Genomic DNA, 27,838 nt, shown 5'->3' on the forward strand with positions numbered 1-27,838 from the left:
CGGACATTTATATCAAGATAATTGTATACGAATTAGTGCAACATTGAGCACACATCATCATTATTTTTTTATACGGTTTTAGGATAAGTATAAAATGTACTGGCTCCGGTTGATAAAGTGTGGACATTAAAACTATACAAAGAAAGTTGGCGCCTGTAGTAGACGTAATTTGTAGAAATGTTAGGTGTTGGTAGGTTTTTTTGGAAATCAAAACAAATTGCTTCTTTATTGCTGCTTTTCCTGCTTCTTTTTGTTGCTTCTCGTTTCCTCTTGGAAAATGTGTCTGCTTTCAATTTATGGAGTTTATTTTCATTTTCTATTTATTTTCTATTTTTTATTTCATTATCTCCTGAAATAGTCTTACCCTTTTCAACGTCTAGGTTCTTTATTTTCACTTGGAACTCATCACGTGTACTGCGTGTGTCTCTCCTGGGATACCCAAATGACAAATTAAATTCGGCTGAGAAAATTGTTCTGTAAGTTTCGTAAGACACTTTTAAATTTGGATATTTTCAATAAGTATATATTTTGTGCTTTTTTTAATAGTGAGCTCCTCTGGTAAGTATATTTTGGAAGATTCTGCCAAGTTTTAATTGCCTTTTCTACCTTTAAACGAACTAATGTGGTTCGTTACTGCTTCTCTTTATTCTTTGGAGAGTTTCTTAGTTCTTGAAGAATGCTTTCCTCTTTGATCTCTTGGAAACATGCCAAATTATTTTAAAGATTTTTGAAGGCCCTCCATCTTTTTCTTTATTATACCATGGATGGCCATAAGAGCTTTAAAGCAAACCTGAACTTCTTTTATTGTATAACTAACCTTACTCTATAACTATATACGGCATTTTTAAATTTAGCGTTCTTTCCCATTTGACGTGAACGTCGGTGTTGAATTTGTTGTGTGGTAATTAGATCACATAAATATGAGTTTTGTTCGTCAACAGAACACATTAAATTAAATTGCTTTAAAATACTGTTCCTACAGCCCTCAGAAACATTTTGAAAACATTGCAATCTTTTACAGTGACAGTCAGGCCCTGGAACATGGCTTTGTAATCTAAGTTTTTTACTTACATCAGTCATGCGGCCAAATGATTTTCTTTTCTTACTTAACTTTACATTTGCTGAACTACTTACATCCATATCACTTATTTCTTCATCACTTGGCATAGTAAAATTATAGGTATAGGCATAGGTATTTTATTATTTGTGTTATCTCATGACACAACCCAATTTTAACTAGTTTTATTTACATACAGTGAAGTACAGAATATAGCCTATCTAATGAATTATTAAAACAAAAAATGAAAATTTCTGACATTCCTTCTTTTTCCTCTGTACCCTTCAATTGGTAAATTCAGATATATATTATAGGACAAGCAACAATTTTACATAATGCCAAAAACAGTATGCTCATGAATGAATGAAAGTAGAATTTGTATATAATATATTATACATATATTATTATTATTGTAATTTGTTGGATCATAAAGGAACTTTTCCTGTGTATAAAATGCTTTTCTATTAATTTTTACCTTAGTTATAAGTAAACACAGATTTTCAATAACCCTGATTGACCGTGGTCTCAGTCCGACTTATCTTATAAAGTTTCGATTTGATGCCGCTAATTTAGACACTAATATCAGAAAGTAAGGTTACCTGGCATAATCTGATGTGTTGTTCCAGTTGGGTATGATGATCATAACGAGTGGAAGCATATTTTAATTGGTCAAAATTTGTGCTTTTGAAAATTGCATACAACGTGTGCATTTCTTCGCACAGAGATATATATTGGGAAACGGCCACCGTTTTCTTCTTCAATGTCCACCAATTTTTGCACAGCCCTAGAATTAGATACAATTCATTAATATAAATAGCAAATCGATTTACATTATACGCGTCTAAAGCCCACCTCCACTATTTTCTGAACCATAGGACTTATATTAAATTTTTGAAGTTATACTTCTATACGCGCGCTCCACGTTGGAAATTTGTACGGGAGTGAATCGGTGAATCTTACATATGTAAGATAATGAGTAAGAGAGAGACAGAAGATATATTTTCTCCCTCTTCATCTCTCGAGAATAAAAATGTTTCTTTTGTATATATATATATATATATATATTTAATATTATATATATTATATATATATATATATATAATATTATATATATATAATATAATATTTATTAATATTATTATTTATGTGATATGTTTTGTATTATTATTTTTTTTTTTTTTTATTTAAATTAACGTGCATGTGACATCTATGGTCATTAGCACGAGTTACGATTTACATGGTAATATCATATTAATTACAAAATAATGTAGTTAACATATAACATTTAACATAAAGTAGTAGTTTACAAAAACATTTAACATAAAGAGAAAATAATAAAAACTTATAATACAACATTTATATTTTGTTGAGCAGTTGACTTTTCTCGAGGAATTTGATAACCTTGTTGATTTGGTCTGTGCTGTTTAGGACCTCTTTGAAGTTAGTACTGATATCGAGCTGTTGGCGTATTTTAGCATAAAAAGGGCATTCGATAAGTATATGCCTGATTCGGAGAGTCGTATTGCAGTGCTGACATTTTGGTTGTGGAGATGATGTCATCAAGTAGCCATGAGTTAGACGGGTATGTCCTATACGCAATCTCCGTATGATTGCCATATTTTTTCGAGATAAACTGGGATAGGTAAGAAGGTTCACTGAGGGTGTAATTTCATGCAGCGCTGAAGTAACATTATTCCAGTGCGTCTGCCAGGTGGATAGATTCAGCTTCTTCAGTCTAGCTTTGAGATCGTTGCAAATTTGTATATTCATAATGGTGTCCGTGGATGATGCGGCTTTTTTGGCAAGGCAATCAGCTTTTTCGTTACCACTAATACCAACATGGGATGGTACCCATATCAGAGTGATAGTTGTATTTTGGTTTATAAGAAGCTGATATGTATCATGAATATCTTGAACGATAGGATGGTTGGTGGATATAGCATTAATGGAGTGTATAGAGGAAAGTGAATCAGAGCATATGGCTATGTGTGTATTTGGATATTGTTGGGCATATTTGAAAGCATGTGAGATAGCTAGTAGTTCACCAGTGTGGATGCTACACCAAGGAGAAATTTTAGATAGTTTGATAGGCTGTTGTACAGTGGTTACAGAATATCCAACACCACTTTCAGTCTTTGACGCGTCAGTGTAAAGAACTATGTTATATTTATTTTTGTTTATAAGTTCTAGAAAGAGAATTCTTAATGTACTAATACTGGTATTTTCTTTGTTAAACTTGGTGAGGGAAATATCATGATGTGGGAGTATGTTGGTCCAATAGGGATTGTTGGAAAAAGGTAGAGTTCTGGTTTCAGACAAATTTATATCTTTTATTAACGGTTGTAGAAGACTAGGAATAGGATTTATAATTAAGTTACATGAAGGGTTGTTATGAGGATGGTGTGATGATGTAACTAAATTATATACTGGATTGGACGGATTGGAAGAAATTGAAGCAGCATAGGAAAGAAGAAGATTTTCTCGTCTAAGCCACAGAGGAGGTTCATTAGCTTCACAGTAAAGACTTTCTGCCGGACTAGAACGGAATGCACCAAGACACAGACGAATAGCTGTGTTGTGTACTGTATTTAGTGAATTTAAGACTGATTTAGTACCAGACATATAGACAAAACATCCATAGTCTAGCTTGGAGCGGATAAGTGATCTGTAAACTTTCAGTAACGTGGTTTCTTCCGCGCCCCAATGATAATGTGAGAGTGTTTTGATTTTATTTAACCTTTTTAGGCAAACTCCTTTAAGTTCCTGTATATGTTGTTTCCAGGTTAATCTTGAATCAAATATCAGCCCTAATATTTTGCAATTATCAACAACCGGTAATTTGAAGTTGTTGATAATGATTTCAGGATCAAAAGAACTCATTCTTCTGCTAAATTTAATTACTTTGGATTTAGAGTGGGAGAGGGTAAGTCCTAGAGAAGTTACTTTATTTTGTAGGTCATTTATTCCTAATTGTAGAATTTTACTAGTAGTTGCGTTGGATTTACCATGACAGTACATTATTAGGTCATCGGCATATAATACGCATTTGATTGGTGGGGCTATATTTTCACTTAACTTGCTAATCGAAAGAATGAATAAGGATGTGCTTAAAACTGAAACTTGAGGAACTCCATCATGTTGGATGTGTGGAGAAGAAAGAAAGTTATTGACAGAAACCCTGAACGATCTAGATGTTAGGAAGTTTTTGATAAATGCGTATATGTTGCCAGTAAGGTTACATTCAAAAAGTTTGTCAAGAATTGCATTTCTAGAGATGGTATCAAATGCGCCTTCTATATCAAAGATAGTTGCTATCAAATCTTGCTTGCAATTTATTGCATTGGAGATATGGGTTTGGAGTATTACCAGATTATCTCTTGTGGAGCGCTGTCTTTGGTAGCCAGATTGTTCCTTTGGAATAATCTTGTGTTTTTCAAAATACCATAAAAGACGTTTGTTGATCATTTTTTCCATTAGCTTACACATAGTGCATGTGAGAGAGATGGGCCTGTAAGATTATTATTTATTAAATGTTCATAATAATAATAGTTCATAAATAATTGTCTTTTGTATTTCAAAATAATAATCTCAATAAATCACTGTATGACCGAGAACTGTCAATTTTGAAATACGTTTGTGTCATGTCTAATTGGCAAATATTTTACGTGTTTGGTTCATACGCTGGTGTATGTGAGTTCGAATCCCAATATGAATTTACTTTTTTATTTTTGAAATAAAAACCCCACGTTAATTTTATTAAATATATGTAATATACGCAAAAATGCTAAATTTTAAAATAAAATGAAAATTTACAACATAATCCGAGTTGTTGGTTTTTGTAAACATTAAAAGGAACAAAAATGTTCCTTTTGTAAACATATTTAATATTTATTAATATTATTATTTTTTTATTAATATTTTTATCATGGTAAATTAAACATATGCGTAAGCTATGTATATTGTCATTTTTAAATACTTATATTGCATTTTAATTTGTATTGTATTATAATATTGAATTATGTGGCAGTGAATTTTATTGCATTTTTATATTAATAAAAATATATATTTACATTAAAATATTGATTCAATCCTCCATTTACTTACTATACTCCTATTACAGGTCAAATGTTTATATACAGCAAACGATGCACTATATACCTGTATACCTAATTCTTTTTCTCTATCTGCTCTCTCTTACCTATAGCATTACATATGTAATGATTGTGCAGATTGACTCCCATATAAATTTGTAACGACGAATGCGTGTATAGAAGTATAACTTCTACCGGCAGTCCCACTGGACTGCCACAACCGTTTTTTTTTGGATAACTAAACTAAGGCACCTATAGATACATTGTTTTTATCATCTTTTAGTTTAGTAATCATTAACAATGGCGGACGAACGGCATTTTGTTAAATTATTTGAAATTGGTTTATACAACGAAGTAATACCTCATTTTAAAAGTAGGTATTATATAGAAGTGACCAGCTCTAGTTGTCACAGGGGTAAGTTATCACAACGGGAATTGCGAAAAATATAATGATATTTTAGCAACATCTACCCGAGAGTTTCTTAAACCTCCGAGAATATCTTCACAAAATTATAAGAGCTTAGGTTTCTAAATAAGCTATCAGTTGTTAAAATTGTCCTGATACGTTTGAAAGTAGTGTCTGTAGTCTGTGTCTGCTGTGGGAAATAGCAATCATCTGTTTTTCGTTTTCTCGCGGGTAAATCACAAGGATCATTTTCTGCAGAGTGCATCTGTGGGAAGTGTGGAGACATTTCAAATTCTACATAACAGACAGACATTTCCAGGTAAAATACGGTACGATAGTAACAGCATTGAGACCTATAAATTCTGGCGTACCTCAAGGTAGTGTGCTTGGTCCACTCGTATATCTATTATACCCATTTCTGATCAGTGTTCCTTAGCAACATTTTCTGATGACACCGTCATCCTCTTGTAGCACACAAATTCGATTGAAGCATCTAGAAGGTTACAAGTCCACTGAAACACCATTCAGATGTGGTTAAGAGAATGGCGAATCAAGGTTAATGAAAGTAAACCAAACCATGTAGCTTTTACCACTAAACGTCTGAAATTTCCACCTCTACAACTAAACAATCAAGATATACCGCAATCCGATAGTGCAAAATACCTTGGTATTCATCGTGATAGACGACTTACTACTTAAACTGGAAGATCAGCGATTATAAAAAGAAAAAAAGAAGGTATTTTTATAGTGGTTACATTTATTATCAATATTTAACAAAACTCACCCATAGTTTGGGATAGGTCTTGCCTAGACATTTTAAGCTCCTCGGGAGAATCTCTCATTTGATTCAGCATCGAAAGATGTTCGTCACATACACTAATTATGTCATTCTAAAAATAAAAAAAGTTAAAAGTAGCAAAATGGTACTTCGTCAATATTTTTGTGAACTAACTTAAACACCAAGGTAAATACAATACAGGATGATTTAATTATTTGTGATTACTTATATAAAGGTCATAGTCTTGGAGCCAGGGGGGTTCAGTATGCACTTTTATGTCCCCTAATTTTTTTATGTTTTTTGGTTTGTAGATTCGATTTTTCGAGGGTACCAGGCTAAAAACCCGTCAGATAATTTGTTATTAACAATTAAATTTGTTAAATGATTGTAACTCCTAAACTATTAGAGATATTTCGCAGCTACGTATGTTCTTCGATATTTCTTTGTTCAAACCGCCTGATATTGAGTTTCAAAATTAATAATTTACGTCTTCATTTTCGTTGTGTCTTGTTTATACCCAAAGTGCTTTGTTTATTCTTACTTATGCGATCAATTTTTGAAGATAATTTCATCACTCTCGCTGGAGCTGCGGTCAATGATGGGTTTCAGCGTTATGTCCAAATTCACGTCGAATTTGTAGTTTTGTTTTTTGCTTTTTCCTTTTTCATGGAAATCTTCGTTTTACTTTATGGAAAACAATTTTTAGTAGCAGTTAATAATGTGTATGCCGTCTAATTCTACCTGTTCCTGTTTTTTTGAAAGGCAGAGTCATAAGTTTTGTGCTCAGTGCCTCGAATGGTCGGTCCAATTCGCAGTGTAAGATCCAGTCCCTTCTGTTCATGTGTTCGTGTCCAGAGTTTTCAACTCCAGTTTCCAGGAACTTGTGTTTTTGTTTTTCCAGGTAACTTTTTTGTGTAAATTTAAAGTAAAGCAGACATTTTTTAAAAAAGTAATAATTGCTTTCATAACAAAAAAGGATTTGTAATAATTAATAAGTTGTAAATTTTTTGGTTTAACTTAGCTGTCATTTTAATTGTTTTTTTTTTATTTAATGTTAACATATGACAGCTAGCTTTATTATTTTCGATATTTATTTGTTTTATTTGTTTAAAAAAAAAGGTTAATCTCTGTGCGGTAACCTTTGTAAGTTTATGTAGTATCTCCAACTCCTGGAATTTGTAAACAGATGACACATGTAAGTTCTTTTTGTATTTTTGTATTGTACGACTATTTGTTGTAATAAATTTGTATTGTCCTATTTTGTAACTGTTTGTGGTGACACAAAAATAAATGTTAAATTTTGTTTCTTAACATTTGTTTATTTTTTTTAACTAACCTTTTTTTGAGTTTAATTTGAAAAAGATGTTTTACATTTCTGATAATTATTTCCCTAGTTACAACTAGCTGTTGTAATGGTTATAATTAGGCACCTCGAAGTGGCGCTCTTTATAAATTACTAGAGGTGTTTCCTGTTTCCTTTTGTTTTGTTTGTCCCAAGTGATTCATGACCCTTGGTTTCTTATTTTTGTAGTTGCCCCAATCTCAACCCCCTTGCCATTTACTTATCTACGACCCCAGCTCTCCTAACAAACCCTGAGTGCCGTTCACACAAGTAGCGTTTATTTTGCTTACCCTATCTCCGCCCCCTTAGTTTCTGTCCCCAATTTTCAACTCCATAATCTTACCCTATGGTAGGCAAAATATTTCGTTACAAGTTATAGAACAATTCAAACCAAATATTTTAAGCTTTGGTAAATGTTTCTATGTTAATTTTTTGTCGAGATATTGAAAATTGATTTACGCTCAGAGCGCGTTATTAAAAGTTCCATATCTTGTCAAAAATGAACATAGAAACATTTATAAAGCTTAAAATGTTCCTTTTAAGTAGTTCTATAACTTAATAATAACACAATTTAGATTTTCACTCTTTAGAAACAAATTAATTCGCAACTTTTTAGTGAAATTTTTAATATTTAATATTTTAACTTTTTATTAATAAACAAAAAATACTTTTGCAAAGTTTTTTTAAAGCTGAAACAATTACCTTTACAATGAAGGGGTTTTAAAAGTTAGTCGCACATATTTTCCTCCTCTATCTTTTCTCCTTCGTAAGGATGTAGTGGCGTCATGTAATTTGTTTGATTATTTCTGTCCAATTATCTCTCTCCTGTTCATGTTGTTTTGCTTCGGAGAATGAGTAACCGGTCATGTCCTTTATTTGGTACAACCACCGTACTGGAGATTTTCCTCTGGATCTTTTACCCGATACGTTACCTTCAACTATCATTCGCTCCACGCCTTCTCTTCTTCTAGTTATATGTCCAAAATATCTCAGTATATTTTCGTTGATAGTTGTGATGAGTCTACTTTTTATGTTAAGTTATGCTAGAATTGAGTTATTTGGTATGCGCAACATTCTACGGTAGACCCACATTTCAAATGCCATGATACGCTTTGAATCGGCTTTTTTTATTGTCCAAGTGTCTGAACCATAGGTGGTGATAGGATATATCTATGCTCGAACAAAGCGTAATTTTGTGTTTTTTGTGACGACAGTGTTCTTCCAAATTTTTGTGAGTTTGTCTGTTGCCGATCTGGCAAGTGTGATTCGTCGACGGATCTCGTCTTCGCATCCTCCACTATTAGTAATAACGGAGCCCAAGTAATTAAACTGCATGACCACTTCGTAACCTGCCATGTTTCTTATCTCTGCTTGGTTGTTTCTTATTCTATAGATTTATTTTCAAACCATATTCCGTACTCACCGTGCCTATCCTATTCATAATTTGTTCCAGTTCTTTTGGTGATGACGCCAATATAACAGTGTAATCAACATAACGTAGGTTTTTGATTTTTCTTCCCCCTATCGTTGCTCCACCTTGCCATTTCTCAAAAACTTGATGCATAATATGTTCACTTTATATATTAAATAGAATAGGGGATATTATGCATCCCTGTCGAACTCCAGATTTTAATTTGAAGTTCTTCGAAATTACATTAGTAACATACATTAGCAGTATTATTAATTTGCATATCGTTTTTGTAATAAATAGATTAGATGTTCTGGTGTACCCATTTCTCTAAGTATATGCCACATTTAACCTCATTTTAAGGTATAGAAGGCCTTGGAATAGTCAACAAAGCATAAATATGTTTCTATGTTAAACTCTCGAGATTTTTCGATAATTTGACGAATATTAAGAATATGTTCTCTTGTTCCTCTACCTGGGACGAATCCGCATTGTTCTTGGGGAATTTGTGGTAAGAGAATTGATTTTAGTCTTTCAGTGATGATGGTTAGAAGTACTTTGCTCGCGTGTGAGCAAAGTACTGATGCTACTGTACGGTAATTACCTACTGCAATCTGTCGGTGAACCGTTTTTATATATCGGAATAAACGTGAGTTTAGAGATAGTGCAAACACTCCTGACGAAATTTGGTTCACAAATCTACTCCTGGCAGTAGACGAAATTTGGTTTACAAAAAACCTTTCTGCCTTTACGTGAATTTTGACTCCGCCTTCGCGCAGCTGCATGGTCAGGCGTGTTTGCACTATCTCTACCTCAATCATTTGGCCACTTTCCGGTATTCCAGATCTCATTGCAAATTCTAAGCATTACTTCTGTCCCTAATTCTCCCATTTCTTTGAGTGTGTCAGCTCTTATTCCATCTTCTCCTTCTGCTTTTCTGAATTTTAGCTTTTTAATTGCCGCCTCAATTTCTGATTTCAATATTTAAGGTTCTTTTTAACTTTTCTCTGTATTATTGTCTGGGTGGTTTTTAGATAATAGTATTTCGCAATATTGTTTCCACACCTCTGCGATACCGTCTGGGTTTGTTATGGTATTTCCACTATTATCTTTATTGATCCGTGTCTGCGGTTTGAATTCTCTTGCTAGATACTTGACTTCTCTAGATTCTTACATACACATGTTTTTAATATAATTATTTTTGTCCCTTCTGCACAAGTCTTTTATAGTTGTAATTTTTTGTATTGTCTCTATTTCTATTTGTTTTGAATTTGATGTGCCGTTTCTAAGTTTTCGTATTTCTTCTACAAGATTGAGAGTGTCTTCATTCATCAAATGTTTTTTCCTAGTTGTTTTGTGTTTGGGATTAGTATTGTTGATGGCTTAAGTGATACATTTCTTTGTATATTCACACGTTTTGTCATGGTCTCCGGTAGGCCATGGTAGGTTAGCTTCTGCTAATGCTTCTCTAAACTTTTCCGGGTGTTTTGGAATTAATTTTTTCTTGTATTTGTGATTTTTTAATGTGTAACTTAATGCGAAATTCTACTTGTAACATTTTTTGGTCGGAACCACAATCTGCAGCTGGTTTTGTCTTCACGTTGATTATTGAGCTCCTCCATCGTTTAGTGACAAGATTATAATCTATTTGGTTCTTGTATCGTCCTCCAGGCGAAGACCATGTTAATAATATCCGCGGATGATGTTTAAACATTGTGTTTACTATACTAAGATCCATATCGATGGCAAATTGAAGGAGCCGTTCACCTCGTTCATTTCGCTCGCCTAAGCCTTGCTCACCTATGGTTCCTTTCAAATAGTCATCTATTTTAGTTTTTCCTATTTTTGCATTCCAATCTCCTATTATCATCATTGATTCTTTTTTAGGAATGTTAGAGATAGTTTCATGTATCAGGTAGTATGTTTCTTCTACTATATCTTCTGCCGCTTCGGATATTGGCATATATACCTGTATAATATGGATTTTGACAGGTTTGAGGTTATTTTGATTATTCGATCATTTACTGGAAGGTATTCATGTACATATTTTGCCCAACGTTTTTGAATTAATATTATTACGCCTTTTTGTCCTGATTTGTTAGCTCCTGACATAAAAACTTTGTAGTGAGTGGCCTCCCAATATCCTTGGTTTTCCCAGTGTGTCTCAGATGTCCCACATATATCTATCTTCTCCTTGTTGAGTTCATTTTCTAATATATTATACAATTTACCTGGCGTTGCGATGCGGTATTTTTTACGTAATGTTAAGTTTGATCGCACATATAAAGCTGAGTTATACTCGGAAAAGTTCCATCGATTGCCTATTTTGCAATTTTTTTTTCACGGAATTTGTTATAACTTCGGTTCTAACTATTGGATCAAAGTTTACTAGATGCCACTTTGTTAATTTTCTCAAAAGGAACCATTTTCATTTTGATAAAATTAATTATCTCTAATAGTTCAGGAGATACAATCATTTAAACACTTAAATTGTTAATAACAAATTATCTGACTGGTTTCAGCCTAGAACCCTCAAAAAACGAATCTACTCACCAAAAAGACATAAAAAACGTATAGAGGACTTAGAGGACATAAAAGTGAATATTGAACCACCCCTTGGCTCCTAGACTATCAAACGTTAGTAAAAATATTATAAAAAAAAACCATGCTGATTACAATTAACACATAATATAAGAATTAAAAAATGTGGAAACAAAACAAACTAAACAACATAAACAATAACAACAGTAACCAAGTTACCCAGGGAAACTAATTTACAAGTATCTTAAAATTAAAATGAATAAGTTCAAAAGTTAACTAGAAAAATTTGAAATTAAAAAAAATTAGTTTAACCACAAAGTTCAGGAGAAAACATTTAAAATGAAGTTAGACAAATTGCAAATCAATATTAATTTTCAAGCTTCATATAAATATTATTAGAGTTAAGTTAAATTAAGAAATCTAATCCAGAGCAGTGTACTGTGATTTATTGTTTCCGACTGTAAAAAACGAAAAAAAAACCCAAAAAATACTTACGATATTTAGAGTAATGCATTGATAAAATTGTAATAAATCCTCGTAGTTCATTTGGTTGATTTCGGGTTCAGTATTGAATTTTTGAATTAAAGATCCTTGGGCACTTTCTAATTCGTCTTCATGCATAGGCTGGCAAAATTTCTGCCTTCTTCTGTAAGATATATCTGAGGGTTGAGACAAATCAGACTGGTTATTCAATAAAGAACTTAGCACATCTGGGGTAATGCATCGATATAAATATTGTAGTGAATTAGCATATTTCCGTTGGTTGATTTCTAGATCAGTTTTGGATTTTTCAAACAATTTTGCTAAAGCTTCTTGCTCATTATTTGATTCATCCTCATCCACTGGTTGGCCAAATTTGCGACTCATTTTTGGAGAAATATCTGATGGTGTAGACCAATCAGATTGACTGTCCAAAAATTTGCCATAGTCTTCCCCAAAGTTTAATAATCTTCGAGCAGCATCTGAATCCTGAGACTCACTGTACGGTTCGGACAAATAGTTCTCCTGTAACAATCAAATACAAATTGACAGTAGAGTTGGCAAGTTAGCAGCAGTTTCTTTAAGCTTACCTGGTAATTATCCCAAGCTTGCTCGGACATGGATCCAGATTGTTCCCCAGGGGACAAACAAAATCGATTTCCTACACATTCGCTATCTAAATAACGAGTCATTCCTCCATACTTAAATATAGGTCTACAAATTGAAACAAATTTAAAAAATAGAAGACAGTAAATTCTATATGATTGGGTACATAAATGTTTAAATCTATTTCCCCAAAAAGTATCTTGTCTAAGGGAACTTATTGTTATTACCAGTATTGAATTGTTTGATAGTTTGGTACTAAAGGATAGCTGATAGTATAATGTCATAATTATATTATAACCAGGAAATATTGAAGCGAAGATAGTGTGGTAGAAGGTCTAAACGGAAACAAAAGTATATTCTGCACAAAATACTGTACTTAAGCGGGTAGAAGTATCTATCTCGAATCCAAAAAAATAAGCTAAAGGCAACATGCAAAATCAGATCATTAGTCAAAAACTCTGGAGCATATGGACATATAAGTGAAGGGGTTGCACAAAAAAGTATTCATTAATAGAAGTTTTATTTAGGAATAATCCAGTAATCAAATAATTATATACGAGGTTGAATCCAATATAAACATATCCAATATATGAGGCCATTATTTGCAAAACTTGCTCTTTGTTCGAAAGTCATTTTTTGGGAAATCGAAAAAACGGTTAAAGGCCGAGTAGTGTTTAGTTCACAACGTAAAGAATTTTATTCATGCTGCTTAGAGTTTTTAGCCATAGAAATTAGAAGTTTCTGGTCTAAAATATTTAGAAAACAAGTAATTGCAAACAACCAGTTTTGCAAATAAATATATAAAATAATAACAAACCGTATTTAGTTCAATAAAAAACATACGGGATTTATTCATGAAAATAAAAGTTTAAGATTTTTAGTCATATAAAGAAAATGTTTAAATGAAAAAAAATCAAAAGCAGTCTCAATTAGTCATGCTCAAACGAAAAAACAGTCATTTTCTGCATTTTGAAAATTTCCAAAACCATCAACTGTTTCTTCTGGTGAGGTAGAATCTGTCTTCAAGTGTTCTTTGTAAAAATTTAGTTCAGGAAGGTTTCTCCAATTTTTTCCATAGTATTTGGAAAGGAGACTGTTAATAGTCTCTTTATCTCCTTTTAATTCTTTTCCCAGTGGTAATTTCTTAGGAGCCAGTGAAGAAAGAGAAAAATTTTTCTTACAAACACTTTTTAGTTAGCTTTTCCAACGTCATTTCGGTAATTGGGTTCACCTTGGACTAGAACATTGTTGCCTTTTTTGTAAAAAATAAACCGCTTTGCCTTATTTAATTCAAAGTGACATGAACTAGGCAACTTAATAACTCGTTTTGTTTGTGTCCTCCAATCAAACACATCCCAATCCATACCGATTTTACGTACAGTGGAGGAATGCTTTCTGATTAAATCATCGTAGTCACTAATTTCCACGATAACAGGTATTTTTTTAAAGTCCTTTTCTATAAGGCCGAAAATACGATCAGGCGGAATACAGGAATGACCGACGATCCGAAAAATTAATTCAATTTGTTTAATATGACTCGGCGATTCTTCTAGAAGCTAATAAGCCAACATTGCCATCATATTCGAATTTTTGTTTTGTCCGCCGCAACCATCAGCGAACAAACGTACTGTTTCTATGTTGACATCAATATCAAAATTCTTTAAAGCATGTTGAAAAGCTGACGCTTCTGTATTAGAATCTTTTCGAGAGTCAATTTCTATCCACACGTAAGAAAACACATTTGTTGGTATTAGTTTATCGGTAGAAGTTCCAGCAACAACTGTAAAAATATTATAGTTTATTTGCTTTCTGAAATATGTTGCTTGATCAGGCAGTCTAGGCAGTGCTAAGTTTTTTTGGCAGTTGAACGAAAAGTAAGTTTTGTTGACTTTTGGAGTTTTAAGGAGTTTAAAAAAAGCCTATGCTTCTACGATATGACCACGATGCTCAGTGGCTAACTTTCGCTGAATAGCTAAAGAAGTTGTTACTTTCAACTGCTCCTTTGTTCTCAAGCAAGTGGAGTAACAGTCCGTCAGCGTAGTTCCAAAAGCGATGTTGTAGTTAACATTCACATACTTTCGAAAATAAGCTTCACATGCATAGGCTGAGGCACCCTTCGAAGATAATGGTCGAAAAGTTTCTTAAAATTCAAGTCACATGGCAAGTAGACCCTCACGCTTGTCTTGCTTCTATAGTAATGAGACTGTGTACATGTTATGGATTTTATAAACTTTTTGATGCAGTTTCTTTTTTTCATCATTTTTTGGACTCACTCTATTATCGTTCCCTAGGTAGCTTCCCAGTCAACAGACTGGGTATTTGATCGACACTGTAGCATTATTAGATTTCCCTCTTTTTGGTTTCTGTCCCTTACAACAAGCCAATATCAGAAGGTCTTGTTTACTTTTATCTTTTGACTGATAAAGATAGACATGAAAATCTATCACTTGCTTCATCGTGAATGTGCTACAATAATACGGCCGTCCGTTATGACCACAAGTTGGAAATGCCGGTAGTGCTTTTGGTGTATTTCTTTAACAATAGAACTATTTTAATAAACTTTTCTGTAGTCCTACCCAACGTTAAAACGTGAAAAACTGCATAAAAAATCAAACGATTGTCGCAGAAGCCTAAAATCATAAATTTTAATATGAAGCACTTACCTAGCAAGTTTATTCACATTCCTTTTATATGTTTCTGACTAAAGAACTTTTTTCGTACTTTTCCCTGTGGACTAGGTTTAACAAAACAACCATTGTCACTTACTAACTCCATAAAAATAAAAAAAACTGTTCCTAATTCGCCAAAATACAACTGTTTAATCGCTTGTATAATTATAAACTACTGAAAATTTGTTTCTATAACACAGCTGTTGTAGTAGCGTGTTCGTCACGTGAACCAACCAGCGAATTTCATTGGTGGTAGAGCAAACAGCAAGTTTTGCAGGTAAACATTCAAAGCAACGAGCGAGTTCTGCAAATAACTGTATTGTTCTCGATAGAATATGCTAAAGAACGAGTTTTGAGAAATTCTGATTATATCATGCGATTTAAAATTGAAATAAACTTATCAAAAAAAAAAAATTTTTTAAACTTTTGTCGATTAGCGAGTTTTGACAAATAATGGCCTCATATAAAATGTATATCTGTTTTGTAAAAAAATATGTATTAATCTAAACTCAAATTCACTATTTTTCTTATTTTTATATAAAGTTTACCATCTTATTTATATCCTTCAACCAAAATATACCACAGACAAAAATTGAAACAGTAAATTACTATATCGATATTTTTGTATACCTTTTTACGTTATCTTCATCGGTATCTTCGGCACTACTTTCTACTTTGTTTAGTTTCTCACTGTTATCTTCTAAGTAATGATCACTCTCACGGCTGCTTGAACTTGATGCGTTTGCTGTACTATTTCCAGGACAGGATACGGATTTTATTAGATGTGTTATATTCGTTCTAAATGTCTCTAAGTGGGTATCAGATTTTCCAAACTGTAAAATAATATAAGTGATAATGCTAGACAGGAAAATTATCACTATAACCTATATAAGGGATGACAGTATCATGAAACGAACATAAAAAGGATGATATATGCCTCGATATATGTGGCCGGGACCAGCTAAACCCGACCCTTTTCATAGTAGGGCATCAGGTTGGGATTGTCCGTTAGAACACATCTTCCCCCCGATGACTTTCTTTTGCTCGATTCTCAGTCGCTCGTTATCACACATCAGCTTTTGTCTCCCACATTCATGCGACCACCACGCCAGACTCTGCCTAATCAGATTTTCTTCTTTACTTTCCTTCCTAGACTTACCTACATACATACCTTCCGACCGTCGTTATTTCAGCCTCATTGCGGCCCTGCCTCCAAGTGAAAGGCAGAGCCAAGATAAGCTGTCCCGTATGCTATTTGTCGTCCGTCGGCACCTCAGTCAACAAGCACCATTTAACTTGCACTATGGCTCTCTAGTGCCTGCCGCCATTTCAGCTTCTCTCACTCCCTCATTTATACTTGCCTTTTACCCCTGTGTTGTCGACCTCTAAGGCAGGATAACTTCCCGCTCTTTCTTTTCTTTTATCGACAGCAGCTTCCTTACATAATTGTGGATTTTGTTTCACCAGCGCTCATCCATCACCATCTTTTCTACCATCTCTATCACCGACACAAACACACACTCTACCTGATTCCTTTCTCTTACCCATCTGACACACTCTACAAGAGTATGTGTGACACAGTGTCCGAAGTCCCACAATATAGGCAATTGTCCCATTCAGCCTTTTTGAACATGTGGTAAAATACTTACCAATCGTCGTCGCCTAAGTTTTCTTTTTTTGTTTGAGGTCTCTTTTACGGGTAGCTGGGGCAAAGCTTCTTCAACTGTAGAGGATGTTGAATTATTAGAGTTGGTGTTAACATTATTAGTACTAACTGATGAAGAAGGTAGTTCTTTCTGAGAAAGATCCAGTTTATGAAGCGCCGATTCTGATATCGAAAAATTATTCATACTAAAAATAAAATATAATAATTAAAATATGCTTAACCCTTGAGTAGTCGGATGGGGCCTGTGAGACCAGCGACAATTTATTTCTAATGACTCACTGCTTAGTTTATGTCGGAGTGCGCTGCGTTCGTCAGTACCTTTCCGTCCACATGTCGAACAACAGTGAACAACGAGGTTTGCATTAGTGTATAATAGTTCGCTACTTATTTGCACTTTTGGTCTGTCAAGACTCTACCCGACTATTAGAGTAACTTTTGTGAGTTCGACAAGTAAATTTATTTTCCTATTTTTTTGTAAAGTATAACCTATCTAGAGTAAGTATTTTATTTCCTATGGTATAAATATAGTAATGTTCCAGTCATTAATTTTTTTCTCTTGTATTTCGGATTTCAGTAATGGATTCTTATCTGAAAGAAATTCAAAGATTACAACAGCTCTATGATGAAGTAGAAGAAGATTATTGATTTGAAAAGCAAACCAGAATCAGACAGGTGTGAAGAAAGTGACCACAACACAGACAGAGAAGAAGAATGGGAGGAATAATTGGAAAGAGAATTGGAGGAAGGATTGGGGGAGGAACCTGCAACGAAAAAATATTTTGAAACAAATACGGAAAACCGCGGCTCTTTGATTAGGCAAAAGATGGGGTATCCTGGAGAAAACATGCGCCTCCAAAAATGTTCGGACAAAAAGTTCTAATTTAATTTCATACTTACCAGATTCAAAAGGAAATGATCGTCAAGCAGTTGATCCTTTAGAGTGTTGGAAATGTTTTATTGATGATAATATTCTCGAAACGATTATACAGAACACAAACATATTTATTTCTAAACCAAGAAACAATTATGCAGATTCGAATGATGCCAGACCTACAGATACTGTGGAAATAAAGGCGTTAATTGATCTATTATACCTAGAAGAACCATATACAAACTTGCACCAAAAAGAAACGTTTTTGACCAATTTAATCAGAAATGCAAACTTAATTACATTCCTGGATCTTACTTAACATTAGACGAGGTGCTTTTTGCATTCCGTGGACGTTGCAAAACCAAACAATTGTTGGGTTTACATTGAATATCAGTTAAGATATTAAGATTAATATAAGATAAGATAATTAAAATATGTTTTGGTAAAACCAAAAAATACAACTGAATTCAAAGAAATACCTAGTTTTCGACTGAAACTTCGTATTATTCTTTGTTGGTGGTAGGAAATAGTTCCCATTAAGTCACCATTTCTGTGCTATATTCTTGATCGACTTATTGTAGTAGCTTTCTCTCTCGGCATATCTTGGATTGCTGATGTGTTTGTATATGTATTCGGTTTTAATCTTTATAAGGAGAATAGAAAAAACACCAAAAAAGACAAATATTACTTTTATGAAAAAATTTAAAGAATACTTACACATTGTTCGTAGCAACAGCAACTCGTGAATGTCCCAACCATTGCTTGTTGTCATTATCCGCTAAATCATAAAAGGAATTAGCTGCTGCCTTTAAAGTAGCGGTACTAGAATCGAAGTCATCAGAATGGTGAGACTCTTTCTCATCTTCTTCACAACTAGCATCACAGCTATTATCCGTTTCGATAGATTTGGACCATTTATCACCCCTTTTAAAGCGAAAATCTGGACTTATGAGTTCTTCTGCTTTTTGTACAAGTAATCGTATGGTATCTTCTGGTACAGATTTTGGCCTAGGTAGACTTAAAAAAAATAAATATATAAATGAAGTAAATGTACACTGATTTGCAAAATGGATAGTGAGTAAGCAACTTTTTATATGAGAGTATCAAATGAGGAATAGATAATAATGATGAGCCCGAGCAATAAGATCAGAAAAAACTAAATATTATCGCCAATAATGAATACAGAACGGTATGTGCTAAGCCCATTATCAACTAGTATACAAAGCACTAAAAATGGCCTGACGATATGAGCCGGGCCACTGGTCCGGCTGTAATAAGCTTAGTGCCACCGACCTTTTGAAAGTAATCAACATTATACATAGTATATCTCAAGTTGGACTGATAACTGCTGTGGCTAAATTAAAAGTATGTAACATTGTGTATTTCTTCAGATTATTATAAAATAAAATAATGCGGTTACACGTATGTATTATGAGTATCACAGGGATTTTGTTATGTCATATCGAAAAATGTAAATAAATTAAAAAGGGACTCCTCAAAACTTTCATTTTTAAAATTTTTAATGATTTATACATTATTGCCTGTTATAATCTGCTTCATATTACTGAAGTGTTTCAATAGTACTACAGTTTTTTTAATGTCTTTTTTCTTAAAATTAAAAAAATATGTAATTATTTATTATTTATATTAATTAACTATCATATGAGATTTTATGGCACATGCGATAATTTATTACTTATTTTCTAGAATAAAAATGACTATTATATATTCGATTTTCAACCACTGCAACAACCCCAATACTATATCCCACCTCCTATAAATAATCGACATAAATCGACGAATAAAAGACATCGAACCAGCCTAGATAAAAAAGTCGTAAAACAGTCAAAAATCAACGATTACTGGGTGAACTCGCCAGCATCTACTTCTAATAAATTTGGGATTCCAAGCAAAAACACCGAGGAACCAGAGAAACCAAAGAAAGAACTTAAACCTCCACCAATGTTTATTCAAAGAGTAAAAAATTTAACTCCATTAATGGAGCTACTAAATCTGAAAGCCAAAAATAATTATGAACTGAAAGCTCTAAATTTTGACCGAGTAAACGTACAACCGAAAACGACTGATAGCTATATATTATTCACAAAAGCATTAATGGAGAAGAAAAACGGAGTTTCATAACTAGCAGATGAAGAATGATCGCAGTTTCAGGGTTGTCCTCAAAAATTTGCGCTACTCGACAGACACAAATCATTTAAAAAAAGGGTTCGAAGAATGTACCAAACAGATTACTAGATGAATCACAAGGTCAAAATCGAACCGCCTCATAAAAAAAGCAGATAACTCAGTGCTAACGATGCCAGCGTTATGGACATACGAAAGCATCCTGCCAACTAAGACCACGCTGCGTAACATGCACCGGCGAACACGCAACTACACAGTGCACTCGCAAGAAAAAATTCGCCGCTGTCAAATGTGTCCTTTGTGAGGAAAACCACCTCGCAAACTATAAAGGTTGTAGCGTCTACAAAAAACTACAAAAGAAAAAATTTCCCACACTTAGAGCTAAGCAAACCTAGCAAGCCACTTACTCAGTTTCTGCACAACCTATATAACCTGGCAACAGCTTTGCACAAGTCACTAATAATAAATATGTTCACGAAATACAGAGTAGGTAACAATATAATCCAAGCAGAAACCACAAACAACATGAAGGAAATAAAAGGCATGTTAAAAACACTAATGGAATAGATGGATACTATGCTTAACCTACTCAAAACTGTTATAGCTCAATTCTCAAAATGAGTAAGTTCAAGAAAATAACCATTTGGAACGCCAACGGACTAGCATAATATGCCAATGAGGTCAAAGCCTTTATAAATCACAATATTGATAGAATGTTATAGTGTAATATCTGAAACTCATTTTAAAAATCGAAGCTACATCAAAATTCCGAACTGGAACGGTCCACTGACTGTTAGTACAATTTACAGTCCACCACGGCACACAATAAATAAAGAGCAATATCAAGAGTTTTTCAACAGACTCGGCAATAAATATGTTTCTTGCAGGAGAGACTACAATGCTAATCACACGTACCGAGATCTAGAATAAGAAATCCAGAAAGGCAGACAACCGTTTATGGCAATGGATAGTAATAATATTAGATATATATCAACAGGTGAACATACTGGCCCACCTATCCCAACAGAATTTCAGACTTCGTGAATTTTTGTGCCACTAAGGGAATTCCGCCCGAACTTCGAACAGTAAAATCTTGTTTTGAATTGTCATCCGACCACTCTCCTATCATGGTTATAATATCCATAGAAATTTTTGAGAAGGAACATCCACCATTCCTATGTAATAAATTCAGAATTGGGAAATATTTCGGAATATTATTGATAACAAATTGGATACAAAAATACCTCTGAAAAGTAACAGCAATGTAGACGAAACTGTTGAACAATTTACTAAAATAATACAAGAGGCAGCTTGGCAGTCAACACCAAGAAGACCAATATCAAGGAAACTAAACAACACCTGTCTAATGAAATCAAAGAAAAAATTGCAGAAAAGCGAAGATTTAGGAAAACATGACAGAGAACATGCGCGCTCCAGGATAACACTGAGTTTAACCAAGCTACAGCTCAATTACAAATTCTTCTAAATGATCATACGAGTTACAGTACATTGACCGCTATCATCCTAATTCTACCACGTGGATTCAATACGGGGCTACCGCTTGAACATTCTAGACTGAATTGCGACGTATCGGACAGCAAGATCAGCAATTATAAAATTATAAAAACACCATGTAAAAATCAATATTTTCAGTGTGATTTAATTTATTGTTGTTGTTACTAAAATCTTTGTAAGTCGAAAATAAAAGTTTTAATTGTGAGTTCAGTTTTTAAAAAAGTGTTTTTCCCAAGAACATTCATAATTTACGGTACATACGGTACATACGTTACATAATAGTATTCAATATTACCTGAAAAACTTTTTAACAATGGAAATCACCGAGTACTCACTTTGGAAGTCAACACGGAAATTAAATCGACCTCAATTAACCAACCCTCCTATTCAAATAGGTAATAGGTAATGAAAGATGGACTAGGAGCAACAAAGAAAAACCGGAAGCGTTTGCCGATCACCTGGTGAATGTGTTCCAGCCAAACCCTCCAGACAACAACAATCTTGACATAACAAAAGAGACCCGGCAGTTTTTAGAATCACCGTATCAACTTGAGCTACCTTTGGAAAAATTCACTACCAAACAAGTTCACCAGAAGGTACAATCAGACTTGAAACCTAAAAGTCTCCTGTATACGACCTGATTACCGCCAAAATCCCCAAAGAACTCTCCATTAAGTAATTCAATGCAGATATTCAATGCAATCCTAAGAACGGACTATTACTCCATTTCATGGAAAGTGGCACAAATTATTGTAGCTAATTCCTAAGCCAGGTAAATCTACAGAAGGCATTAAATCATATAGACCTAGTAGCCTACTGCCGATGATGTCAAATATTTTTAAAAAACTATTTTTGGACAGGTTACAACCAATTCTTACAGAACGCCAACTAATACCTAACCACCAGTTTCGATTCAGACAATAACATGTTACCATTGAGCAAATACATGAAGTCTGTAATTTTATTCATGAAGCTCTAGAAGAAAGGAAATACTGTTCAGCAGCCTTTTTTTTAAATAAAAAGACGAGTTAGACTGGCATGGGCGGTATTTGGCAAACTAGGCTACATTCTTAGAAACAAAAGATATCCACAGCATCTTAAGACCAAATTATACAATCAATGCGTACTCCCTGTTCTCACTTATGGTTCACAAACGTGGACATTTACAAAAGCAAACATGGACAAAATCATAAAAACCCAAAGAGCAATGGAAAGACAAATGTGGCACATAAGACTAAATGATAAAAAGAGAAACGAGTGGATAAGATAGAAAACAAAAGTGAGGGATGTTAGACAAAAAGTTGCAAAATTGAAATGGAGATTTGCCGGACACAATATAAGACAAAAAGAAGACCGATGGAACAAAATTCTTATAAGTTGGAGACCGTGGGAATATAAATGAAGCAGAGAAAGGCCCCAAATGAGATGGGCAGATGATATCAAGAAGCACGTGGGCTCTAGGTGGATGCCTACAGCGACAGACAGAGAAGAATGGAAAAGGATTGGGGAGGCCTATGTCCAAAGATGGACCGAAGAAGGCTAATTAGATAGATAGATAGCCTTTTTCCATATTTCTCAAGCCTTTAATAGAGTTTGGCACACTGGTCTACTCTACAAACTTAGAGAAGTCTTTTCCTTCAATTTTTTCCTTATTCTCAAGCCCTACCCCCATGGCGGATTTCCTAGTAGAGATTACGATCAGTACACAAGTCTACACCCAATAAAAGCAGGGGTCCACAGGGTAGTGTTCTGGGACCTGTTCTCTACCTGATATTTGCAGCCCATGTACATACGAGCAACGACATCATCATAGCAATACACGCAGACGACAAAGTAATTTTAGCTTCACACCTAAACGCCAACGTTGCTTTCCAGCTACTACAGGCCAATCTTAAGAAAATACAAATTTAGCTAAGACGGTGGAGAATAAAAGTAAACGAGAGCAATCCATATAACATTCACTAATATAAAAAACACATGCCCATAAGTGTCTTTAAATAACCAGGAGTTACAACAAAAAGATCATCTCAAATACCTGAGTATGCACCTCGACAGTCGGTGAGCATGAAAGAAGCACATACTCAAGAAAAGAAAACAACTGGATCTTAAGCTTAGCAGATTTTACTGGTTATTAGGTAAAAGATCACAACTATCTTACCAAAATGCATTCAATTTTTTTAGTATTATCTTCACTATGTTCTGGATATCTTGTAGCAAATAATGAATATTAGAAGTAAAGTACTTCTAGTATATTAGAAGTAAATTGGCGGACTCTTCGCTATTTAATTCTAAACGAGCCATTTATTTCCAAAATTATTAACTATAGATATAAGGAACCCTAATACCTTTTACCCCTTTTACTAATACTATTTGAAAGACAATCAATTTCTTTTTTTAGTAAAATTATAAAATATAGTGTTTTTCGTTAAACTTATTGCCATACTATGGTTTGAAGTTTAAAGAAATGGCGTATCATTTGTGAACACATTGTTTTATAAATGGGAGAGATATTATCTTCGAAAATATTGTCTCTATCTGTCAACATTTTCGAAAAAAGATGAATAGCTCAAAAAATATGAAGTTTTGACTTACGGTATCTTTTACTAATTTTGTCTAGAATTTTACGTAAAATCTAAAAATATAATAATATACAGAGTGTTCTATTTAAAACACCAACGTTGTTGTTCATTTCCGGAATAACCGGAAGTGAAATGTCTGTCAAAATATTTTTTAAGTTGGCCCCTTTGTAAGTTGTGTAACCAGCTTTCTGAATATTTTTTGTCATTTAATTTGAACTCAATTCTACGGAGTTATTGTAAATGTTTATAAGAAGTGCTATTTATTATTAAAGCATTTTTTGTACATAAATGTAATATTGTAACTTTTTTTTTCAAAGGCTATTAGTATACGTCTTAAAGAGGAAAATCCGGTATATTGAAATCCATTCAGTCAAATTATCTAGTCCAGCCTTAGAAATGAGCTCATTTTTCAACGGAAGAATTATAAATAAATTAAATTGTGCAAAAACTATTCAACCGATCTGATCCATCACAATTCAAACACGATAAGACCCTCAAGTTCGAGAACTTTTAAACACATTTTAATAAATAATAAAAAAGTTATTAACAATATTCAAAAACAACGATTTTGTTGCTCATTTTGCAATTACTTTTTTGTTTATTATAAGATTTTAATTAAGCATCTCTCATTTTGTGTATATATCTTTTTCTAAAAAAGTTGTCTGTTGACCTCAAATCTCTAAATAGACAAGTTTTTTATGTTATGAAGAAAATACTGAGTTTGACGATTTGATTGTTTATTTAAAAATAGTTTCACTAAAAAATTGATAAATCCCTAGATGCCTATATATATATATATATATATATATATATATATATATATATATATATATATATATATATATCCCGTCTGTACAATTGTGTCGATTAAAAAACTAACTTAATTTATTGACCTAGAACCCAGGAACCCTTAGAAACAGGAATATGCAGTACTGTACTACGAGTAGATTTTTAATACCACCACAATCTTAAACTCACCTTTTTCCTGCTTGGGATGGCAAAGTGTTTCTTCTGATTACTTTGGGCTTTCTGGTAATTTTAGAAATTGTAAAAAGTGAACTTTCATCTACTATAGTGTTACCGTGTAGTGCTCCATTTTCTAGGCTGGAATCAGTGTTTTGGGCTAGTTGGCTTTGGTTAGAAGTTTCGTCGTTGGGATCGTTGTCGTTTATTCTAAAATAAGTGTTGTTCTTTGAGTGATTGTACACCACGTATTAACAAAATTTGTAGTATTAAATAATAGCATATTATTCAACCAGTGAATAACTGTCACTGTAATTCATGAGGAAAAAGATGCTATGGTCAATGATGCTAAGAAATTGAGTACAGAAATGTAAGTACAAAAGGATATTGAATACATCAAATTTTTAATCAAATTTATACTTTACTTATGGTTATATTTTACATAAAATAAAATAATAATAAATAAATAATAAGGTAATAAAAATAAAGGCGACTGACAGTTAATAACTTAAAACTTAAACTCAACAAAATGGAATAATAGGAAACATTGAATAATAGCTGTGGAAGAAGGCAATAATAATTTAACCCTTTCATTACTGGTGTAACTGTAGCTAAATAAAACTGTTTAAAATAACTTTAATGATATTCGTTTTATACCTATATTAAACCAATTGATTTTTTTACATTTTTGCGTGTTCTTGTATCCTTAGAAATGACATGGGACGTATATGTCCCATTAGTATTGAATGGCGGGATAAATAAATCAAATTAGTAAAGAACCAAACTTATTTATATTCAAAATAAAAAAGTACATTACACGAAAAAAAAAACATTACTTATTATGAATGATGTGGTAAAAATAAATTTTTGCATAGAGGCACTTTGCACTCTAATCATTGCTAACCTTGCAGCCTAATAAATTATCGTCTAGTTAGATGTGTTTCTGCAATTAGGCATATATCTATTTTCTGTTAAGGTTACTAATAACTCTTGCTGGTGTACATTTCAATTACTGTATCCGTATTACTTTCTGCTTCTGGTTGTGTTACTTACGCGTAAAATACTCCAGCATTTCTTAAAGAGCATTTCTTAAAGTTCGGTGACTATTTTCCATATTTTCTATATTTAGTCTGCTCCCAGGAGCCCTGTTATTTGTATTTTTTTCTCTCAATGTTTGCAGAGCTTTGGCAGTGCTACGTCCTCTATAATTAGCAGGATGGTCATTGCCACAGTGAACATATTTTGGAGTTATATTTTTGGGTTTTTTGCAGTCTTGGTTTAGATTTTTTCTAATGCATTTGACACATCTTTTTTTCCTTTTGCAGTAATTCTGTGTGTGCCCATATTCCTGGCAGAGCTTGCATTGGGGCAGCAGTTTAGGTTTTCTGAAAGCCTCTATTTGTACTCTCAAATGCAATATTTCATTAATGGCATAGATTTTGTAATATCTTAATCTTTATTAAAGGATAAGGCAAGAAGTGGAAGTGGCGTTTAATCTTTCCTGGATAGTATTTGATCTATCTCCAGGCTCCAGTATATTGAAGACTTTGTTCTTTAGGTCTTCTAAAATTCGTTCAGCTTTACAAGAATGGTGTAATTTTCTTGCAAACCATTCCGTATCCGTATTGTTTAAGACTTTGGCAAGACTCCTGTATGCATCTGAGTCAGTGGAAGTGGCGTTTAATCTTTCCTGGATAGTATTTGATCTATCTCCAGGCTCCAGTATATTGAAGACTTTGTTCTTTAGGTCTTCTAAAATTCGTTCAGCTTTACAAGAATGGTGTAATTTTCTTGCAAACCATTCCGTATCCGTATTGTTTAAGACTTTGGTAAGACTCCTGTAAGCATCTGAATCAGTGACGTTGATTTTCATATTTCCTCCAGCCAACATGGTTGCCTGGAATTGTACCTTGTTTTTTTGTAAATAATCTGACAGTTGGGCATATTTTTGTACTTTATTAATTATAATTGGGGGAGGTTTTATATTGATCTGTTGCAGTTTATTACTTTTGGTGTTAGTTTCAGGGGACTCTACCTATTATGGCGAGTTGCTAGCTTTTCTTTTTTTTTTTGAGTTTCTAACCCTAGCCCATTGTGCCTCTCTACTTAGTTCTTCTTCATCTGTAGGATTTTCAGTTTGATATTTTTTTACTGCTCTCCTCAATTGGTTCTATTTTATTTTAAATTATTTTAACTTTGTACAGTATTTGACAACTTTGTACAGTTTTTCATCCATCCAAGCATTATACAATACATGCTTTTTTTGACTGCGGGCTTGATTTTCGTTGAACAAATCCTGGCATCCATTTTAATATTCCGATCATCATATTCTCATTAGCACAAATACCTAATGATTTAACAAATATTTATCAAATAGGAATTACTAATTACTCAGCAAACTTCTCCCCAAACTTAGGGAAAATTCTAATATCGATTCGGAGCAACCGACAGATTTCAGGAACACACAAATGCTGTAAATGCAAATCGTCGAGAAAGATCTAATGGACTATTTACACAGACTCTCAACTAAATCACTAATCTAAAGGAAAAATCACTGAATACAAAATCCATAATTTATGGTTTTCTTAATCCTGTCCAAAGAAAAAGTTGTTCGATATCGATCATCACATAAGGCGTAAAAAACGAAAAAAATACCTCTTAAGCAAAATCCACAGCTTTTCAAATATACAACAAAAATCGAGGAAAGGAGCTCTCCGAAGA

General features: G+C 33.4%; 1 protein-coding gene across 4 annotated transcripts in view; it reads right to left on the bottom strand.

The window, feature by feature from the left end:
- Positions 1 to 27,838, bottom strand: part of klar (klarsicht) — a 312,176-nt gene that overhangs the window by 26,017 nt on the left and 258,321 nt on the right. For all 4 annotated transcript variants that reach the window (XM_072545854.1, XM_072545851.1, XM_072545852.1 and 1 more), the window contains 8 exons: positions 25,133 to 25,327; positions 18,633 to 18,932; positions 17,028 to 17,229; positions 16,009 to 16,211; positions 12,694 to 12,817; positions 12,119 to 12,628; positions 6,339 to 6,444; positions 1,657 to 1,841 (listed from right to left, as the gene is read on the bottom strand). In XM_072545854.1, coding sequence (XP_072401955.1) covers positions 1,657 to 1,841; positions 6,339 to 6,444; positions 12,119 to 12,628; positions 12,694 to 12,817; positions 16,009 to 16,211; positions 17,028 to 17,229; positions 18,633 to 18,932; positions 25,133 to 25,327 — 1,825 coding nt within the window. The remainder of the gene's footprint in view (positions 1 to 1,656; positions 1,842 to 6,338; positions 6,445 to 12,118; positions 12,629 to 12,693; positions 12,818 to 16,008; positions 16,212 to 17,027; positions 17,230 to 18,632; positions 18,933 to 25,132; positions 25,328 to 27,838) is intronic.

Source organism: Diabrotica undecimpunctata, chromosome 10 (assembly GCF_040954645.1).
Source record: "Diabrotica undecimpunctata isolate CICGRU chromosome 10, icDiaUnde3, whole genome shotgun sequence".
Taxonomy (NCBI): Eukaryota; Metazoa; Arthropoda; class Insecta; order Coleoptera; family Chrysomelidae; genus Diabrotica; species Diabrotica undecimpunctata.